Source organism: Mustela nigripes, chromosome 7, assembly GCF_022355385.1.
Source record: "Mustela nigripes isolate SB6536 chromosome 7, MUSNIG.SB6536, whole genome shotgun sequence".
In the NCBI taxonomy this organism is placed as follows: domain Eukaryota; kingdom Metazoa; phylum Chordata; class Mammalia; order Carnivora; family Mustelidae; genus Mustela; species Mustela nigripes.
Genome location: NC_081563.1, coordinates 74,923,726 through 74,946,442, shown reverse-complemented (window position 1 = coordinate 74,946,442; position 22,717 = coordinate 74,923,726). Strand labels below are relative to the sequence as shown.

The 22,717-nt window shown below is 39.8% G+C and overlaps 1 protein-coding gene across 1 annotated transcript in view; it reads left to right on the top strand.

The window, feature by feature from the left end:
- The window catches only part of VWA3B (von Willebrand factor A domain containing 3B), a 208,331-nt gene that overhangs the window by 91,330 nt on the left and 94,284 nt on the right, over nt 1-22,717 (top strand). Inside the window, exons 11-12 of the mRNA XM_059407818.1 lie at nt 11,410-11,508; nt 18,205-18,387. Of these exons, the coding sequence (XP_059263801.1) occupies nt 11,410-11,508; nt 18,205-18,387 (282 nt within the window). The remainder of the gene's footprint in view (nt 1-11,409; nt 11,509-18,204; nt 18,388-22,717) is intronic.

Below are 22,717 nucleotides of genomic sequence, written 5' to 3'. Positions count from 1 at the left end.
TTCCACATTTCTTATTATAGTTTTTGGCTTAAAATTTATCATTTATCTGATAAAAAGATTGCCACCCCAGCTTTCTTTTGATGTCCATTAGCATGGTAAATTGTTTTCCACCCCCTCACTTTAAATCTGGAGGTGTCTTTGGGTCTAAAATGAGTTTCTTGTAGACAGCATATTATTGGGTTTTGGTTTTTTATCCATTCTGATACCCTGTGTTTTTTGATTGGGGCATTCAGGGAAACTATTGAAAGATATGAATTTGGTGCCATTGTATTGCTGGTAAGGTGACTATTACTGTAAATTGTCTCTGTTCCTTTATGGCCTATGTTATTTTTTGACTCTCTCATTGCTTAGAGGACCCCTTTCAATATTTCCTGTAGGGCTGGTTTGGTGTTTGCAAATTTTTAAAATTTTTGTTTGTCCTGGAAACTTTTTATCTCTCCTATTTTCAGTGATAGCCTAGCTGGCTATAGTATTCTTGGCTGCATATTTTTCTCATTTAGTGCTCTGACTATATCATGCCAGCTCTTTCTGGTCTGCCAGGTCTCTGTGGATAAGTCTGCTGACCATCTAGTATTTCTACCATTGTATGTAATAGACCTCTTGTCCCGAGCTGCTTTCAGGATTTTCTCTTTGTCACTAGGATTTGTAAGTTTTACTATTAGATTATGGAGTGTGGGCCCATTTTTACTTATTTTAAGGGGGCTTCTCTGTGCCTCCTGGATTTTGATGCTTGTTCCCTTTGCCACATTAGGGAAATTCTTTACTATAATTTGCTCCAAAGTACCTTCTGCCCCTCTCTTTCTTCTTCTTCTGGAATCCCAATTATTCTAATATTGTTTCGTCTTATGGTATCACTTATCTCTCGAATTCTCCCTTCATGATCCAGTAGTTGTCTCTCTTTTGCTCAGTTTCCTTATTCTCCATCATTTGGTCTTCAATATTGCTAATTCTTCTTTCTGCTTCATTTCTCCAAGGAATAAGAGCCTCCATTTTTTCTTGTACCTCATTAATAGCTTTTTTTCATTGTTTATTTTTTATTTTTATTTTTATTTTATATTTATATTTATATATATAAAGTATTTATATTTTATTTTTATTTTTTATTTCAACTTGGTTTAATTTTCGTTTTCTATTTTTTATTTTATTTATTTACTTATTTATTTATTTATTTAATTTATATTTTATTTTTTATTTCTCCAGAAAGGGTTTCTTTAATATCTTCCATGCCTTTTTCGAGCCCAGCTAGCACCTTGAGAATCGTCATTCTGAACTCTAGTTTTGACATAGTACCTATGTCCGTATTGGTTAGATCCTAGCCTTCAGTACTGCCTCTTGTTCTTTATTTTTTGTGATGAGTTTTTCTGCCTTGTCATTTTATCCAGATAGAATATATGAACTAGAGAATAAAATACTAAAAGGGTGGCAAAGACACCAGAGAAATGTACACTAATGAAATCAGAAAAGATCCAAAACCAGGATAGAAGAAAGGGGAAAAAAGAAATAAAAATAAAAAATAACACACACACACACATACACATGCATATAATTAGACTGGTGAATAGAACAGAGCCACCCACTTGATTATGGGTGTATTTTGGTCTCTTAGAAGAAACTACCTCCCAAAATTTTAAAGAAAGGAAAACTTTTATATATATATATATATATGTAAAAGTAAGGGTAAACATGATGAAGGGATGGTATATGATTGTAAAGGTGAAAATTTTAATAAAATTCTAAAAAAGGAATTGATAAGATAAGTTGGTTGGAAAAAGAAAAAAAAAAAGGAGGAGGGAATGTGGTCTGGCTGGAGACTAGAACAAAGCCATGTGCTAGATTAGGGTATATTTTGATCTATTAGGAATGTATCCCAAATTTTTTAGAAAAAAGAAAACAACCTATATGTATACAAGAAATAAGGTTAAATACAATGAAGGGATAAAATGTGACTATAACAATGAAGGTTTAAAAAAAATTTTTTTAGAAAAGTATTGTGAAGATAAACTAGTTTAAAAACGTTAAAAGAGGAAAGAGGAAAAGTTAAAAAAATAGAATAAGAAAAAAAACTAAAATAAATGAACTTTGCAAGACTAAAAGATCAAGCCATGAATTCTATACATTGCTTTCCCCTAGCTCTGGAGTTCCACTGTTTTCCTTGATCGCTGAGCTTGGTCTTGGCTGGATATTCTTGCCGATCTTCTGCGGGAGGGACCTGTTGCAGTGATTCTCAAATGCCCGAGGTAGAATTGCACCGCCCTTGCCAGGGACTGGCCTAAGTAATCTGCTTGGGTTCACTCTCAGAGCTTTTGTTCTGTGATGCTTTCCATACCACTTTGGAGGACGGGAATGAAAATGGCAGCCTTCCAATCTTCCAAGATCTTCCAATCTTCCCCTAGAGGAGCCGAGAACTTGGGGCCCCATTCCTCATTGAGACAAGCAGTCAGTCATTCCTGTCTCCCTGGTCTCTGACCTCACTCTGAGCTCACCTGGCCTGTGACTGAGGGTTTCTGTCTCTGGTGCATGGCCCCACCTGAGTCTCAAACCCAGCAGATTGCTGCTATGCTGCTCCTCCTAGAGCAGGAAGGTGAGTCTCCTTGGATCTGCTGCTTGTGGGGTCCCTGCTCAAAGAGCAGTGTCCCAACTATGCCTTTGATCACAGCTTAAGGTAACCCCAATCTGAAAGCTCACTCTTTGGCTCTGTCTCTGTAGTCGGTTTCCTTGCTCTAATACCTGGTAGCTCTGCCACACTCAGACACCCCTGATATTTCTGTGACCCTGCAGGACCTGAGACCACACTGTCCCCACGAGGGCTTCACCCCTGCTTAGCCTCTGGAGTGATGTCCCTAAGTAGAGCAGACTTCTAAATGTCCTGATTTTGTGCCACACTTCGCCACCGCTTTCTGGGAGCTGTTCCCTCCCCTTGCAGTCTTATCTTCCCATCTTTTCGGATTCACTACTCTGCATGTCCTCTACTTCAGAAAGTGGTCACTTTTCTGTTCCTAGAATTTCTGCTCTGCTTCTCTTCTATCTCCCGTTGAGTTTGTAGGTGTTCAGAATGGTTTTATACCTATCTAGCTGAACTTCATTTCAGTTTGCTACTCCTCTGCCATCTTGCCTCTCTCTGAAATTATTTTAGTCTTAACAAAAGAGTGGCAGAGATAGTACGGAGGATCAGCCTGTATTCCTCTTCAGCCAGCTTCCCTTAATGTTAACATCTGGCATAACCATAGTTCAGTTGCCAAAGCTAAGAAAATCACAGGGGCACATGGCTGGCTCAGTCAGTTGTGCATGCGACTCTTAATCATGGGGTCCTGAGTTTGAGCCCCATGTTAGGCTTAGAGCCTACTTAAAAAAAATTAAAATAGAAAATCTATTTAAAACAAAACCTAAGAAAATCACATTGCTTCATTCACAGACTTCACTCAGAGTTCATTAGACTTTCTACTAATGTTACTGTTCTGTTCCAAGATTCAGTCTAGGGTCCCACATTGGATTTATTTTTTTAAAAATTTTATTATCGAAATATAGTTGACATACAGTTTTATATTAGTTTCAGGTGTACAACATAGTGATTTGACAACTCTATACATTACTCAATGCTCCCTATGGTAAGTGTAGTCACCATCTGTCACCACATGATATTATTACGGTACTATTGACTGTGTTACCTCTGCGTACTTTTCATCCCTATGACTTATTTATTTGAATACTGGAAGTTTCTACCTCTTAATCCCCTTCACCTCTTTTCCCCATCCCCCACATTACATTTAGTTCCGGAGTCTCCTCAGTCTCTTCCAGTCTGTAAAGTGTCCTCAGTGATTCCTTGTCTTTCATGACCTTGACGCTTTTGAAAAGTATTAATCGGGTATTTTGTAGAATGTCCTTCAGTTTAGATATATCTGATGTTTTCTCATGATTAGATTGGGGTTAGAACACCTCAGAAGTGATGCATCCTTGTTAGGGCCTCATGTCTAGTGGTTGATATGCCTTAATACTAGTCATGTTAACTTTGAGATGCGGGTAAGGTGGCTTCTGCCAGGTTGCTCCCATGTAAAGTTACTGTTTTTGTTTTTATAGATAAAACATGTTTCGGATGAGCTGCTTTGAGACTGTGCACATATCCTGTGTTTCTTAAATATTTACTCATGAATTTTAGCACACTGTGGTGGATCTTCTCTACGGCCATTTTCACAGTGCTGTTCTAATGGTGACTTTCTGTTTCCTCCATTCCTTTTACATTTATGCATGTGAACTCTTCTGCAACTGAGAGTTTCCTCTTCCCCCCTTGTATTTATTCATCAATCATATTTATTTCATATTGGACTCCTGAATATTGATTTACTCTTTCAGTAATAGTTGAATGCTATTATTTATTTTGTTGTTACTAAGCTTCTTCCCACTTTGGCCATTGGGAACTCTTTCAGGTCGCCCCCTATATCCTTCATACTTGCATCTAGCTTTTTTTTCTTTTTTGAATACTTCCTTAATTTCTGGTGCTATGAGATGTTTCATGTTCATCTTATATTTTCCAAGCCTCATCCCTGGAGTTTACCACTTCTCCAAGGAACCATTGTTTCTTTTATTAGAGAATGGTGTTTATAAACCAAAATCTGGGTGTTGGGGTATGTTTATTGCCACTACTAGACTTACTGCTTCTAGGTCGTCTCAGTAGACAAAGATGGGAAATATATGTATAATAGCCCATCTGTCCATAAACATCTATATTCCCCTATCTATTTATCTGTATTTTCATTAAAAAAGAAAAATAAAACCATGAGTTCATACTAATACATCTTACAAAAATCCAGAGCCACAGGATTTATTTGTAATCAGTGTATTTGCTTATTTGTAACTTCTTTGCCCATGAAAAACCTGCTTGTCATTATCTGTAATGTATTTACTTTTTTGTTCAACCCTAGTATACATATAAAGTAGTTTCAGAATTTCTAACTCATACTCTGAGAAACAAAATTATCAGCTAGAGTGTACTGTTTACACATAGTTCTTTCTGTGTTTAGCTTTACAGTATCCAGTCAAAGAGCTGTTTTCTAAAGTTACTAAGTCAGGTACTTTTTTACCTAACTACTTCAGTGTGGTTATGTCATTCATCAATATGCTGGTTCCCCCCATATCCTAGTTGAACTGTATTTTAATTTGTACAGAACATTTTTATTGGTGTATAGATCTGTGGGTTTTGACAAGTGCATAGAGTCTGAATAAAGACACTGGGAAAAGGTAGACCCACCAGAGATCCAGTGAGACTCCCAAACTGCACTCCAGGACACAGGCTCTGACACATCATCCAGTTCATTGGAAGCAGTGGTGATAGTATAGCCGTAGCGATAATATAGCCATTGCTATCCCAGTCCCTGCTTTTCGACTCAGATCCTGTCAAGTGGTCCATTCTGCCAGCAATGGCAAAAGCAGCAAAACTCCAGCTTCCCAGTTGTCATTTTACAACCCGAGTGTGGTGGGCATGATCCACTAGAAATAATGATAGCAATAAGGTCATTTGGCCGCCATTGCTCCCATGCCACAGCATTGTATGAGTGGTCTGATCTGTTGGCAGTAGCCACAGTAGCAACATCTCAGGAAGTTTCAGACTGCACTGCATGCCTGGGGTAGGGTTGGTGGTCCCATGAAACAGCAGCAGTGGCAGCAGCAAAGCCTGGGCATTTCTAAAACCAGGTCACCTCTAGGTGGCAGAACCTGCTGGTAACAGCAAAGTCCCTGAGTGTCCCAGCTTCACAACTGTGGCACCAATGGGAAGTCCAGTCCTGCAACAACAACAAAGGCAAAGCTTTGTATCTTCCTGCTCTCAACTCAGAAGTATAAATAGAGTCAGGCTCAGCAGCTTCTGCTTGTACACCCCAGCAGGTCATCTAGCACCATTAGGCCCAGAGACATGCCTTTCCTAGGCTTTCTACAGGCAGCACCAAATAGGAACGAGTTGGAGCCCCAGCAGCACAAGAAGAACAAAGCAGACCAGAATAGGACTGCATGGGGTACAAAATTAAATCGTCATTGGAACTAAAGCCCACAAACATAGGCTAAAATAAACATGCTAAACCTGAACAGGGTGACTGACTGCCTGCTAAATGACATTTAAATGGGAATAGTCAGTCTCCTAACATAGTAACCAGATTGTCCAGGACATAAAAATCACTCATCATACCACAATCCAAGAAATCCACATTTGAATGAGAAGAACAATCAACTGATGCTAGTACCAACAGAGCCTCTGAAATCTCTGGGACAGTAAAAAAGAGGTAACAGTCATACCATCGGAATTCTAGAAAAGAGTGTGGGACTAAAAATGTATTCAAAGAAGTAATGGCTAAAAGCTCTCCAAATTTGGATGAAAACATAAAAACTATAATTCAAGAACCTAAGTAAAGCCCAAACAGGGTAAAACCAAAGAAATCCATACCATAACATATTATATATTTAATCTTCTGAAAACTAAGGATGAAGAAGAATCCTAAAAATACCCAAGAGAAATAACACATAAACTATAAAGGTACACCAATTCAAATGACAGCAGTTTCTCATATGAAACCATGAAACCAGAAGGAAGTGGCACACACAACATTTTTCAAGTGCTAAAAGAAAAGACCTGTAGGCTGTGAATCATCTTTCTGGTGATGATATCCTTAGGATGCAAAGAGAAGGGAAACAGAGAGGATTTGGTGCTGGGAGACATATCATTAAAGAATGAATGGCTAGGGGCGCCTGGGTGGCTCAGTGGGTTAGGCCTCTGCCTTCAGCTCAGGTCATGATCTCAGGGTTCTGGGATCGAGCCCCACATCGGGCTCTCTGCTCGGCGAGGAGCCTGCTTCCTCCCCTCTCTTTCTCTGCTTGCCTCTCTGCCTACTTGTGATCTCTGTCAAATAAATAAAATATTAAAAAAAAAATAGAATGAATGGCTAATGGAGTTCTCCAAATAGGAAGAAAGCTTAGACCTTCAGAAGTAAAGGAAGAACAGTAGAATGGGTACATAGAGAAGTAAACATAGAGAATCTGTAACCTCACCAGTTGCTTTAATCATGTTTTATGGTTTAAGCAAAAGTTTAACATCTAATATGGTATGTAATTAATATAGAGAAAGAACTTCAGACAAAAGGACCTAAATGGAAAGGATAGTTTTTATACTTGAATTGATAAACTTCAAGTATATCAGTATCAGGAGGCTGTGATAAGTTACACATAAGCATAAGAAAATACCTAGAGCAACCATGAAGCATACTACATAAGGCAGTACACTCAAAAACATTACAAATAAATCAAAATAGAACACTAAAAAAATGTTCAAATTATCCATAGGAAGGAAAGGAAAAATAAAGTACATGAGAAACAGAGGAAGTACACAGAAAACAAAAAATGGGAGCTTAATTAAATACCAGTAATTACATGTAAATCATCTAAATATACTAATTACATGACAGAGATTGGACGGTAGACAAAAACATGATCCAATCATGTGATCTATGAGAAACTACCTTCAAAAATAACACAGGTTGAAAGAAAAAGGATGGAAAAGATAAACACTAATTTTTAAAAGTCTGTAGTAAATATGTTAATATTACATAAAGTAGATGTTAAAGGAAAGAGAACTATAAGAGACTTAACATGATAAGAAAAAGATCAATCCAGCAAGAGGATAACAATCCTAACAACACTCATGGTGAACACAGTACAATACATAAACTTGTCCAGTCGTGGTGTTATATCCCTGAAACTGATGTAACGTTTTGTGTCAGCTATATTTTAATTTAGAAAAAAGAAGCCAGCTCTCCTAAATATTTATGCACCAAACCACAAAGCTTCAAAATACATTAAACAAAGCCAGATGGAGTCAAAAGACATGACAGACAAATACAGCAATTCTATTTGGGGACTTTGGTACCCCAGTCTTAGCAGTTAATAGCACTGTTGAATAGTCATCAAAGATTTGGAAGAACTGAACAACACCTTCAGGTAAGCATATCTAATTAACATTTATAGAATGCTCTACCTACCAAGAGAATACATAATCTTTTCCAAGAAACATTGATCATTCACATAAATAGATTATATCTTGAGTTATAAAACAACCCTTAACAAATTTAAAAGCATTGAAATCTTACAGTTTTGAGTCACACAGATATCTTCAGACTGTAGTGGAATCAAACTAGAAATCAGTAACAAAAAGACACCATAAAAATCTCAGAACACTTGGAAATTAAAGAACAGGCTTTAAATAATTCACAGAAAGAAAATCATAAAAGAAATTTAAAATTTCATAGAATTAGGGACACCTGAGTGGCTCAGTTGTTTAAGTGTCTGCCTTTGGCTCAGGTCATGATCCCAGGGTCCTGGGATCGAGCCCTGCATCAGGCTCCCTGCTCAGTGGGGAGTCTGCTTTTGCCTCTGCCCTTCTCCTCCAGTTGTGTTCTCTCTCTCAAATGAATAAATAAAATCTTAAAAAAAAATAAAATTTCATAAAATTTAATGAAAATTAAGTACAGCATGAAAATATGTGGAATGCCAGCTAATACAGTGCTGGAAGGAATTTAATGCACTAAAAGCCTCTATTAAAAAAGAGGAAATTATTTCAAATCCATAATCTATGTTCTTTTGTCAAGAACCTCTGTTCTGTCTTTTCATGAATATTTATATGGCAGAGAGCCTAGGGAAGTAGGAAAAGGTGGCCTGCTTATTACCCAGTATAAAGGTAATATCTGACTCCAGAGCAAAGAATGAACATGCTTATAGTCCATTATAGGATATTCAGTTTTCCTAAGTTCAGGGTCCCTCTCCTTTAACACAACCTATTGTATGTGCAAGTGTCACTTAACCCTCTCACCATCACCCTGTAGGAATTGGGACCTAGGAAACTGGTGCTGAACCGCCCTCCCCCCCTACCCCGCCCACCGACATTCTGGCTACTGCTGCTGCTGTGAGTAGTAAAGTCCTTTGTTGGTGACCCAGACACCCATGTTAGTTTGCAACTAAGGCAAAATCTTAGGCCCTTCACAGCTTTTGATGTATATTCATGTAAAAACCTGCAAGCAAACGTTTGTAACAGCTTTATTTATAAATGCTCAAAGTCAGAAATGACACAGATGTCCTTCAACAGGGAATGGATAAACAATTTTACATCCATTTAATGAGGGATGCTACTCATCCGTAAAAAGGAACAAAGTCTCAATTCATGAAATAGCATGGGTAGATCTTAAATGCATTTTGGTAAGTGAAAGAGGCTCAACCCAAAAGTCTACATACTGTGAGGAGGAGACAGAGGTTAAAGTCCAGCTTCCCCACTTGCACTGTGAGGGGTAGATCACCTCGATACTGCTGGTAGGAGTGGACACAGTCAGGCAGGGAGGGCTTGTTACACTTGGTGGGGATGAGAATCTTGGCTCAGCCCTTGGCCTTCACTGCCACCACTCCAGTAGGAGTGTCGGGGTATTTTATTTTATTTATCCTACTTGACCTTCTTGGGTCCATGTGTTTATGTCGGTCATTGTTTTGAGAAAATTCTCAGCCATTCCTTTTTTCAGTTATTTCTACTATCCTGTTTTCTTTCTTGTGTTTCCAATTATGTACATGTCAGACCATTTGATATCATCCCACAGCCCTTTGATGCTTATTTCTGTTCTGATTTATTGTGTTCATCTGCATTACTGTGGTTTTGATTTTTAGTGTTTTCTTTCAGTTATTTCTTCAGGTTCCCATTTCTCTACAGAAATTGCCCGTCTGGTCTCCAGCATTGTTCACCTTTGCCATTAGAAATGTTAATGTATTAATCACAGTTATTTTAAATTTTCTTTCACATAGTTTCAGCATCGGTATCACCTGAATTTGTTTCTGATGACTACTTTTGTATCTTGGTAATATGTTGTTTGTTTCTTCTTAGGGTGTTCATTTTTTGTTGTTCTTAAAAGCTAGACATCATGTGTAGTATATAGATACTGAGATAAATTTTATTCACGTCTAGAAATGAGCATACGTTTCTTTTTGGGGGGAGAGGCATAAACTTAATCTGATCCAGAGCTGGGTTGGGTTTGCCGTCTGTTTGTTCCTGTTACCTTCAGTGCACCTGCCCTCACATTCTTGGGGTGGTACTCAGGCTTAGGGTGGGGGATGACATTTTAGAGGCTTGTCCTTTAGTGTCTGATCTACCCTCAGATTTTAATTTTCCCTTCACACTGGGCCTCAGACAGAGTCTGTCTCTTTATATGTTCCTTGCTGGTCAGTGTTTGTAGGAGAAGGGTGGGGTGTGTGTTCTCTGAGCCTTCATTTTAGGGGGACTGCAGTCTCAGAGGCTCAGGGGTCTGTCCCACTTAGTAGTTCCGAGCCCAGCATCTAGCCCGGCTACTTTTCCAGGTGTGGAGTATTTGGTTTTTCCCCCTTTCCTTCCCTCCTCTGCCCTGGATTTTCACCAGAGCCCTAAGGCTGACTGTGTTTGTTGCCTCTCTCCCCCCTGCCTCCCTCATTCCACACATTCACTCATTAGAGCTTTTATTCTGAAGGTGAGATGGAGCACAAGGGTTCCTGTGTAACTCTTCTTCCCCAGTTCTGCTCCATGAAGGAGACTTTCTTGGGCCAATCTTTTCTGTGAGCGCCTGTGGGCTTTGTGGTGAAAATGCCTTCAAGAGAATGCAGATTTCCCCTCTACCTGTGGCCTGCAGACCTTTACCTTCTCACCAGTATATAGCTAGCTAGCCTCCACCAGTTCACCAATCACCCCAGGCAAGCTCTTCTGACCTAATGTCCCCTGCATCTCGTCCCAGGAGCCTGTGCTTACACCTCACTGGTCCCTGCACACGTCTGTCTCTCCTCACACTTGGGGCCAGCTGGTCACCCTGTGACCTGAGCACTCTGAGGAGTGTAACAAAAGGCAATGATGTGTTGTTGTTCATCTGGCTTCTTTTTGTTATAAGTTTGACAGTGACACTCTGGCCAGCACTCTGTATCCCTGGGCAGAAACTGCAGGAGTTTTAAAAACTTAAACAGTTTCCTTGCTATACCCCAGATGGCTGATGTTACCATGCTCACACTTGAATAAATCCTGGTCTCTCTTGCCAGGCTTGTATTCAAACTGTATGTTTAAACTGTTGACAGCCTCATGAACAGTAACTGACTTAGTGCCTTACAAAGATAGTTACATTAAGAACTATGTCATCAGGACAGGAAGTCCATAGTCCTGGCTTCTAGTAGCCCTGGAATTGTCTGGATAGAGGCTTTTATGGCATGCCCAAGGATTTGGCTCCTTGGAATTACTGGGTTTAAATTATTACTTCAATATAATTTTATCTTTATTTCACAGGCATTTTTCTTTTATTTATTTATTTATTTTTGGAAGCAGAAAATAACTTGTTTGTGAGAGTTTTCTGGAGATTCAAGTACCTCTCTCTGTCTCCTTTGTAGATTGGAAGTTCCACAAACACCCTGCATGCCTTGCAAATTGCTTTTGCTGATGAAGAAACACAAGTAATCTACCTTTTGACAGATGGGAGACCTGATCAGGTACTTACCAAGGTTGGGAACAAAAAGGGATTCACCAGTGCCCTGAAAGTAAATGCCGAGAATGGGTTTGAGGGACGTTTTCAACTGCTTGAAACAGCTTGAAAAACTGTTGAAAGATGTTTCCTTGGCCTAGGGACCCAGAACTGAGGTGAAAAAATACACTGAGGAATGCCTTTGTCTGCTGAAATGCAGAGGGGAATTCATGTGACATCAAGTGTTGTCTTGAGGCGCCACACACCCACAGGCCTGGAGACCAACCCCATGAAAGGAGATCTCCACCTTTCCAGTGAGGACTGGTGTATATTTTGTTACAAACTAAGAGTAAGGAGATTCTTTTTGATTTTTTTTTTCCTCTGGGGACTCCAAATCTAAACATGTCACTGCACAATGTCCTTGGTTTTACCCCTAATTTTAACTTCGTAATCATTCAAACAAAAGCATGCCTTTCTAGTGAAATGTTCTTTGTTTTGCTTAGCCTAACTGGAAAATATTTGAAAAGTTTTAGTGGAGTCTGTTCATCTTCTTTTGAGCTTTGTGAATGGAAGACTAATGCTGTGGGCATTGAATAAACATAGGGATTTGCAGGCCAGTACAATGTAAATTAACCGCTTAAGTGAATTAGTATCAACTTGCATCCTTCTTTGTGAGATGTTTGCATGTGAAGAGTGCTAGGCAAGTATTGTAAAATATCCTGAGTCAGATGGTCCAAGGCTTAAATAGTAAAGCAACTGGATTTTATTACAGCATGAGATTTATGGCAGAGAAGTTATATGTAAAGTGAATTTTGTTTTTTTGTAAAGTGAAGTTTTATTTTGAATGATTTTCTTATCAACTTCATTATGCTTTCTGTTCAAAAGCAATTTATTGTGCCTTGCTTATGTTCCTTGTGTGGTGCCAAGGTTTGAGGCTACAAGCATGAATGGTATCTTACCCCTGCCTTAAGGGCATTTACACTTCAGAGGATATGCTAGACATGTGTGGTTAACTCTGATCTGACACAGGGTGTGGGGCTGTCTGTGCTGTGAGATGTCTGAGAACAGAGCTGCTGTACAAGATGGGGAGAAGGCTGGGGAAGGTTCCACTGAGGAGGGGACATTTGATCTGTATCTGGAAAGAGGAGAAGGGATTTTCTAAACAGAGGAGATGACTAGTATCCTGGGCAGAAGAAACAGAGGTGTGGAAATATGTGGACTGCTCAGAGAAGCAATCTGAGAGCAAGGACAATGACAGAAGAGTGTTGGGGTTGAGGCTGGAAGGTTCGGTTGGAGGAAATAATCCTTGATGGCCGCCTGGAATGAGTGGGTGGGCTTTACCACAGTAAGGGCTGGGGGGTGGCACTCAGCAGGGCAGGTGGTCCCATTCACCTGTACTTCAGAAATGTGCCTCAGGAGTGCAAGGGAAAGACTAAATCTTGATGTGAGTTAGTGAGGGCCCACATCAGGTAGGAAACAGAAATGTGGAAGAGAGGACTCTCCTCAGAGATGAGATAATAGAGTAACATCAAAGGACTTGGTGACCAGTTTGGGAACAGAGGAGGACAGAGTGAGGAGAAGATGGGAGAAAGAGAAAACGGAATCACAATGTGACTGATTTGTAGTTTATAACAATATGTTAGTAACTGATTTAAATTTAAACTTAAAGAAGGAATAGTGTTTGGGAGTTCCTGGTGAACGAAGTCAGCTTTGAGTACCTGTAGTTCAAGGATGTCCAGAGACCTCTTGAAATAAGGGGCTGGTGTTTGGGAAGGATGGGGGTAGGGATTCTGATTTGAAAGTCATTTGTACAAGGGGTCTTTACTTTTTTAATAAACTCTTACTGATTTTACTGTTTGCACTATAGGTCAGTTACAAAATATAGATCAGCATATGAGCATAAAAAGGAAGAAAGTTTAACTCACTCATAATTCAGTTTTGTGTTCTCCCTTGTTTCATCTAATATATGCATTTTTTTGCAAGTCATGAGAAATTCTTCTAAAACATCATTCTCAATGACTGTATCATATTCCATTATATAGATTTAATATAACTTCTAACTTGGAAGTTAATTTTATTTAATTTTTGAATAGTAATACATTCACATGGTATAAATTACAAAGGTACAAAAGGGTATGCAGAGAAGATTCTCTCTCCAACGTCCTGTTCACTAGCTAAGAGGCAATGTCTGTTACCAGTTTCTTAGATCTTCTTTCAGAAACTGTTATGCAAACAGAAATGTATTTTTATATACTCTCTTTTATAAATATATAAATGATGGTGTATTACACACATTATATTGCACCTTTATTTATAAAACAATATGACTTGGAAGTTGCTTAATATATAAAGAACTTCCTCATTTTTTATAGCTGCCTAGGATTCCTATAGATGGACACTGAGGTTGTTTTCAGTCTTTCTGTTATACACTATGTCTCAAAAATAACTATGCACATGTGTTTTGTATATGTTTATCTGTAGCATAAATTCTGAGAAGTAGGCTTAGTCCAAAGGTATGCATTTTGAGAGGTACTGCTAAATAGTCCCCCAAAAGGGATGGACCAAGTAATACTCCTATTAGCTGTGTATTGGGAAGGATTCTTGATTCACAGTCCACCATGTATTTCAGAGGGTCTGGAATCTCCCGAGAGTATATACAAAATGTACTTGTACATTTCTCTGGGAGAAGAGCCCTCCCTAGCTTTCACCAGGAAAGGAGGAGATCTATGGAAACTTCACCAGAAGATCTATGGAAACAGATGATAATCAGAATCAGAAATATCCAGGCCACCTGAAAAGTAATTTATAAACTCCTAGTTAGGCATTTTGTGTTCATATCTGCCTTTTCTCCTGTGCAGTCCATTTTTTCTGCATTGTCCCTCAGATTCTCTCCAAAAAGCAAATGAGTATTTGATATTCATGTTCTGTGTAGAGGACATTAACACATATCACTCAATCTCCATTTCTTTTTTGAACTTGTCACTGACTTTGTAGGACCTGAATATGTTAAGGCTGGTGCTCTTATTCCCAATACTCAGCAGAATTTTCTGCTTGAAAGGACACACCAAAATGAGGTTCAGGATTTAATTCCATAGATAACCAGCTTACTTTTGTTTATTAAATGTCCAGGGAAGAATTATATAGCAAGACAAGTCTTAAATTAATCAAGTTAAAAGAATTCTAATAATATTAGTTGTCATTAAAATAGAATTGCTAGGTGTCCTTTGGTGGGCATCTCTAGGTATGAATGGACACAGCCCAGCACAGTGCTGCATTCTGGGGCTTCTTTGAAGTTAGGAACTTATCCTGGCAGGACTCAAGACAATGGGGTTGAGGAAGGCTTCTGTGCTGTTCTAAACACAAATGAGTGGGGAAAGCCTAACATGAGCTGTGCGAGGGGTGGGGAGCTCAGAGAAGAAACAGGATGAGCCACTGTGCAGACAAACCTCCTTCAGAAGTTAGAGGAGTTAGGGGGACCTATCCCTGCCTCTCTTCCCACCCCAAGTTGACATTTGTGGCGAAAGGGTCACATTGTTTAGAAAGTGAAAATGCACATTTGTTCAGATTCAGAGAAGAGGGAACTGGGGAGAGTCTCTCAGGCATGCTGCTTGACCTCATTTAGGGATGGAAGGGACTTCTGTGGGGAACATATGAAGGAGTCCTGGGCTGAGAAAGGTTTCCTCAGTGTGGTCTAGGAGTTACACAAGGAGAAGGCCCACTACTTTCTAGTAACAAAGCTCCTAGAGTAAGTGACTAGAGGAATCAGGATCAGCAAAGGCTGCTGTCATAACAGGTTTTCTTCCATGTTCTGAGCCTCCTCTTCAGAGCTGTGAAGGCATAAACCAGGGAGAGGAATCCATGGGGGCAGGGGGTACAGGCAGGAGGTCAGGAATGGCTCTTTTACCCTGTAGGTATTGAGCTTGTGCAACAACCCCACTGTCTGTGCAGCTCTCTAACACCACGGGGTATGAGAACATCATGTCAGTTTAGAAAACACTACCTAAGGCTGGATGCATGTGGGAGGCTCATTATGATACACTAACAGGCTTTTTCATGCCTGGGTGCTCTCTAGCTGTATGGAATGGTAGAAATGGTTTTGGAGCTAGAGACCTCTGCTGGAAGTTCACCCCAGCACGGTTCATCTGAATGACCTCGGGCAAGTTCTCTACTGTGAATTTCCTCATCTGTGGCTCAAAACCAATACTCCCTACTCACAAATTTGCTTGGAGTATGATGTCCCATGACATTCCCCATGAATGCATTCCACAGCTGTTTATTGAGTACCTTGTATATGCCAGGCACCGCTATCAGTCTGGGATACAGTAGTAAGCAAGATGAACAAGGTGCCTGTCTTCAGAGAAGCTTATGTTTTATAGGGAGATAGGCAATGAACGAATAAATATATGAAGTAATGTCAGGCAGCATATGAACAGATGAAAATGCTACCCATAGTACCTGGCACCCACAGTCAATATTAAATCAATGTTAATTTCTTTCCCTTTCCAAATATCTCAGCTCTAAGTCAGTATAAGAATAGTTCCTGGCTTAAAGGCTATAAAATTAGCAGAATTTAGAGCTAGTATCTCCAGTCTGGTATCAGGGGCAGTGGCCAGGATTCGCTGGTAAGAAACAAGGACAATAATAGCACCCACCTCAGAGGGTTATAGAGAGGATAGAGGTGGACAGCACGAGCAGAGCTCTTAGTGCTCAATACATAGTAGGTATTCAGAAATAGAAGCTAAACTGAATGAAGAGGAGGCGGCTTGCATTTGACAAGCTGGTTGGGGTCAGCTCATTTAGGTTACTATTTGGTTAGAAGCATGTGTTCTGATGAGCACTGGGTGTTACAGGCAACTAATGAATCATTGAACACTACATCAAAAACTATTGATGTACTATATGCTGGATAAATGAACATTTAAAAAAATAAGAAAGAAAGAAAACAGCTGATGTCCAGAGGGGAGAGGAGAGAAAAAGGATGAGAGGTGGAGGTGGGCTTAGGGGTAGGGCCAATCTCAATGCTGGAGCCAGACACAGAGACTGAAGCTGTGTATAAGTGGTGGCTAGAATGAGACCAGAACCACTTAACCAACCACTTCCTGGGCAGTGTGTGAGCTGCACAAGGCCAGCCAGTGGTGTGTCTCCCTTTTCACTCTGCCTTTCCAGGACACATAACCCAAATATAGGAAGGGTTAAAGGCCAAATGATAGAAACTATAAGTGGACAATGGAACTGGATGAAGGAGCCAGCAAGTTGGGTTAATCAAAGAGGGTCTCCTGGCACTGAGAAATGTAGAGGAAATGGGGGCAGGCCAGAGGCAGTTTCTGAAGGTTCTTGGCTGAGAACTCTCGGCTGATGGTGTGGTGGAGAGACGGCAGGGGAATTAATCAGTTCTTCTTTCCTGAGGGTTAGGTGATATAAACATTACTTGAGAGTCCTTACCAAGAGACTATTTTATTGCAAATGACGGGAACATACAGTCTGGCATTGCTTCTGATACTAAAAATTGGCTTTGAATTCCAGACTTATGGCTTAAGAGCTTGATGGCCCTGCTGAGTCTCAGTTTCTCCTTCTGTATGTGGGGCCCTTAACTACTGGGCCAAGTAAAGTTGTGTATTACTGGGGATAAAAGTAGAGGAGCAGACAAATTATGGCTGAAACAATGGAGAGATTTATAGTCCTATGAATAAGAAGCCCAGCATAGGTAGTCTAGGTTCTAGAGCTACTCAAGAGGTCTCCAAGAAAATAACCTTTTTATGCTCATTCTCCACCATCTTTGTTTATAATTTCTATCCTCCTTGTTGCAAAATGGCTACTCTATCTCTAGGCAGTGTCTATTTTCCAGCGGGATGGAGGATGGGAAGGGGAAGGACATTAGATTTGTTGTTGTCATTGTTGCTAAATCTTTGCCTTTTTATTAGAGAAAAGGAATATCTTCCCTGGGACTTCTGCCTATATCTCAGTGGATAGAACTGGGTCAGATGGCTAATTCTAGATGCAAAAGAGGGTCAGAAGATGAGTTTTTATGTGTGTATTGTTTGTTTGTTTTAAACTAGGCACATTGCTGTCATGAAAAGAAAACCAGGGTTCTGAAAGTAAAAAAGGATGAGAGGAATTTATATTAGTAGTCAACTATCCATCTTTCTAACTACCTCACAGGATTGTTGTGAGGATTATTAACTGCTATGTTATACTCACAGCAGAGTGCCTCAATAATTCTCTCTTCTTTCACTTGGGAGACACAATGACCATCATCTACCTGAAGCTGGAAAATGCTCTTTTCAAGTAGATGCTTGGGAAGCCATATTGAGATCCAGTAGCTTCACTCTGTAGAATCCCAATAGCCATGTGTTCCACTGATGCTTTCAGTGCTCTAAAGTATAGCTCAGCACTTTAAAAGCATGAACTCTAGGCTCAGGTGCACTTAATGGTGATTTGGTTAGTCACATCTTTCTTCAAGAATTGTTTCTGTACCAAATTGTGAGCCTGTAGAGGCAAGGGCTGAGTCATTGGTCTTCATACTCTCACCATCTGGCAGTGTTTGCTTTGTTTATTGAATTGAATTGATACCTTTCCAAGAAGCCATTCATCACTGTATAAGGAATTACTAGTTGAGAATCTCACAATCTATAGCAAATACTAAGGATTTTCACATTTTTATTTTTTCTTTCTTTTCTTCTCACTTTCCATCTCCCTGTTTCCCCCTCAAAATGTATCATTTCAGCCACCTGAAATGGTTATAGACCAAGTCAAAGTTTTTCAGAAAATTCCTATTTACACCATCTCCTTCAATTACAATGATGAGATTGCAAATGGATTTTTGAGTGACCTTGCTTCTTTGACTGGGGGAGAGTTCCATTTTTATAATTTTGGCTGTAAGGATCTGTGTCCTCCAGGGATTGTTCAGGTAAGATCTTAATATAAGAGAGTATTCATTAATTTGGGCATTACAGACTGGAGGCCAGTGGACAATAACTTAATTGAGAAAATTGCTACCATAAAGACAAGTTGAGCAAATGAAATCACCCAAGTGTGTACTACAAAATGTGGTCCAAGGACCATCTGAACTAAGGCATTTATGAAAATGCAGATTCCTGGGTCATACTTCAGAGCTGCTAAATTAGGCTTTAGACATAGAGGCACAGGAATCTTAATTAATATATTTTGTTTTTCCTCTAGGTTTTTTTTTTTTTTTATTATGGAAAGTTTCAAACATACTCGAAAGTAGAAGAGTATGTGGACCCCACCCCATATACCCATTATCAGATTCAATAATTATCAACATTTTGCCAAATTTAGGAATCTGTGTTTTTAACAAGCATTACCAGAAGGTCCCTACCTGTAGTTTGTTAACCACAGCTGTTTACAGAGATTTGTGGGAAACTTAAGAAAAATTCAGATCCTAGGTAGTTGTCTCCTGACCTCTCAGACTGTATAACCTTGGGACCATCTGATAAAGCATTTCATTCCAATAGGCTGATGGGAGAAAGTAAACAAAATTATATTCTCCAGTCCTTTAATCTTGGCCTGAGGAAATACATTTCAAGATTTCTCTTCTAGAGAACTTTTTTTGGTCTTATTGTCTGTCCTGTGGAGTCACTTTAAATCCAGGACAGGCCAGAATATCAATCAGTGCTTATATTTGAAGAAACTACCAGAGTCTGGGGAATGAATCATTTGAAAGGATTGAGGGAACAATGACCTCTCTGAGCTTACACAGAGCACGGAATAGTGACTATAACCCCACCAGCTAGACTGGAAAACCTCATCATCCAGTAGGCATTAGGTAGAGTATAAAGAAGGGTCTTGCCTCAGGAGTAGGGATAACCAAATGCTGCCCCAGGTCTGCTTAGAAAACCTTAAATGAAGACCTGACAGACTCAAACTATATCCTGCATCCCTGAACAAACCCCAAGAATAAATATAAGAAAGCAAAAATATCCATTACCCAAAAAAGTAAATTGACTATTTCTGACATCCAATCAAATAGTACCAGGTATATAAAGAAGCAGGAAAATAAGGTCCATAATGAGAAAAAGCAAACAGAAAAATTAAAACATATGCATAGCTGACTCAGATGTTAGTATTAGAGCATTAAAACAGTTATTGTAGCTGTGTTTGCTGTGTTCAAAAAGGAAGAGACATGAAAGATATAAGTAAGACACAAATAAAAATTTTAGAGGTGATAACTAAAATATATGAGGTAAAAAAATACATGGAATATGAGGAACAACAGGTAAGACATTGCAGAACAAAACACTAGTAAACTGCAAGGCAGCAATAGAAACTATCCAAAATGTAACACAGAGAAGAGAATTAAAGCAATAAACAAGCAAACAAAACCGCAGAAAATAGGGCATAAATGAGCCATGGAAAAATTCAGGAAGGCTAGTAAATACGTAATTGAAACAATAGTGCCAGAATTTTTCCAGTTTGGTTGGAAACTATAAACCCACAGACCCAAGAAACACAATGAATGCCAAGCACAAGAAACATGAAGAAAATCACACCAAGTCATATCAGAATTAAACTTCTCAGAAGTAATGACAAGAGAAAAGTCTTAAACGAATAGGGTGAAAGAAGACAAATGGGTACAGAGGAACACAGGGAAGACTAGCAGCATATTTCTCATCAGAAACAATGCATGTGGAATTATAGCGGAATGATATTTTTAAAGTACTGGAAGACAAAAAGGCTCTGTGTAGAATCTATACCCTGAAAATATCTTTCAAAAAGGGAAGTGGAATGAAGACTTCAGAGATACACAAAAAATGAAAGAACTCGTCACCAATAAACCTGCAGTATAAGAAATGTTAAAGCGAGTACTTCAGGTAGAAGGAAAAGCATATCAGATGGAAATACAGATATACACTAAGGAATGAAAACCGGAGGATAGCTACATGGTAAATGCATAGGTAGATAAGTAAGGCTTTTTTCCCCTTGTTATTTGCATATAATTATAAGGTAAATTACTGGAGGGACTTCCAGTTCCCACAACAAAGGTATAGTCCCATTCCTCCTAGGTCCTACACCTTAAGCTAAAAAATGTCCTGGACATAACACAACAAATAAGCATAAGAATACTCTGAAAGGTGAAAAGAAGAAGGAGGACTTCCTGGGGGCCTCAGAACTTAAGGATTATATGACAATAAGTCTTGGGGGATTTGTTAATGTCTTCCATATATCCCAGAGAGGGCACTGCTGAACCCTCCAATCTGGAATCTGTAATAGACACAGACCAAAAAAAAATGACCCAAGGAAAGCTTATTCTCTCTAGTCAAAAGACTGGGAAGAAGGTGACCTAAAAACAGAAAACCATTTTTGTTTTCTTTTTTTAGATTTTTATTTATTTATTTGACAGAGAGATCACAAGTAGGCAGAGAGGCAGGCAGAGAGGGGTGGGGGGAGCAGGCTTCCCACTGAGCAGAGAGCCCAATGCAGGGCTCATTCTCAGGACCCTGAGACCATGACCTGAGATGAAGGCAGAGGCTTAACCCACTGAGCCACTCAGGTGCCCCAGAAAACCTTTTAAACAATATCTGCCATAATCCACCCATATAACAATGGAAAAACTGCACCCCTTTCCCTGAGATTTGAGTGGAACTGAACAAAGAGCTGATTTTCCACACTACTGGGAAGTAAGCGATGGTGCTCTGATCCCTCTGCCAGGTGGTATCAAGGAACTGACCAGAGAGCTAATCTTCCAGCCTTCACTGTCAGAGTAGTGTGAGTAGGGCTGAATGGAAAGCTGATTTTCCAGACCCTGATAGAGTAGGTGGTGCTCTAACTCCCATGCTAGGATAGTATCAGAAGATTGAGAAGGAAGCTTATTGTCCATCCCCTCTCCAGTGGAAGACAGTAGTGCTCTGATTCTCCCACCATGGAGTCCAGTGGCAAACTGGGTCTCTATCCCACCAGGCATTTCTAAGACTTAACAAAGCAATGTGAGGATGGTCCAGTCACTACTGTACTTTGCTTCAGCCCTCATCTCAGTGGGACTCAGCAACGAGATGAACTTCCACAAACACTCAACATCAGTGAAAAAGAAAAAGGAATTGTGAGTTACAGATAGACAATGCTCCACTTTCCCCCTGTCCCTGATGCCAATGAGGGTCGATAGGGTGCTGAGCCTCCATTAACACCCAACAGAATAAAAATAAATGAAGTGTGAAAGGGGAGTAACCCCCACTGTGGTCCTTTCTGAGTGGAGAGCTGATTCTCAGCCCCCATTCAGGAACATTAAGACCAAAGGAGGCAGTGCTATCTGGGGCTACTCTGTACTCTGATTCCCTACCCTTAGGATCTCTCACTGTGAACAAAGTAGAGATTACTGGCCTACATAAAGAGAACTGAACTTCCAATTCCTGAACTCCTGACACTGTCACAGCCTGCCTTGATGAAAATAACTGGAAAAAAAATCCACTAGATACACAGTTGTGCCCCAAAGAAAGTAAAATATAGCTGCAAGAGTCCCCAAACGTATTAAAAAGTATACTAGAAAAACAGGTTCACTGGAATAGGTGGTCAAGACTAGCCAAAGAGACACAGCCACAAGTGGCCTAGTCTTGGAAGCCTCTTTTCCCCCACAGATCTGAGACTCTTCTCTGCACAGAGGCATCAGAGTGTATGGGAAGAATAGGCAAGAAGACCTCAGCCAGAGCAAGGGGTTCATTCCAGGAAAACTGTCTTCCTATGCCTCCTAAGCTACCTAGTGACACAGGTCACCCAGGGGACACTAGTTGTAGAGGCACCAAGAAACACCTGGCAGTCTGACTAGGGGAAACTCCTTTTCCCTGCTCAGACAGCACCAGCAGAGACTAGTGGGAGCCCCAGCAACACCAAATTGAAAGAAGACCAAAATAATATAAAAAAGTCTCTGAAAATTAAATTGCCATTGGAGCAAGAGCCCACAAAAGTAGGACTAAAGTCTCACATGCTAAATTTAAACAGGGTTACTGCAAGCTAAAATAAAAGCTTTAAAATAGAACCCAATGTGAGACAGGAATCCATCAGAATCCTAGAGGAGAACATAGGCAGTAATCTCTTCGATATCAGCCACAGCAACTTCTTTCAAGATATGTCTCCAAAGGCAAAGGAAACAAAAGCGAAGATGAACTTTTGGGACTTCATCAAAATCAAAAACTTCTGCACAGCAAAGGAAATAGTCAAGAAAACAAAGAGGCAACCCATGGAATGGGAGAAGATATTTGCAAATGACAGTACAGACAAAAAGTTGA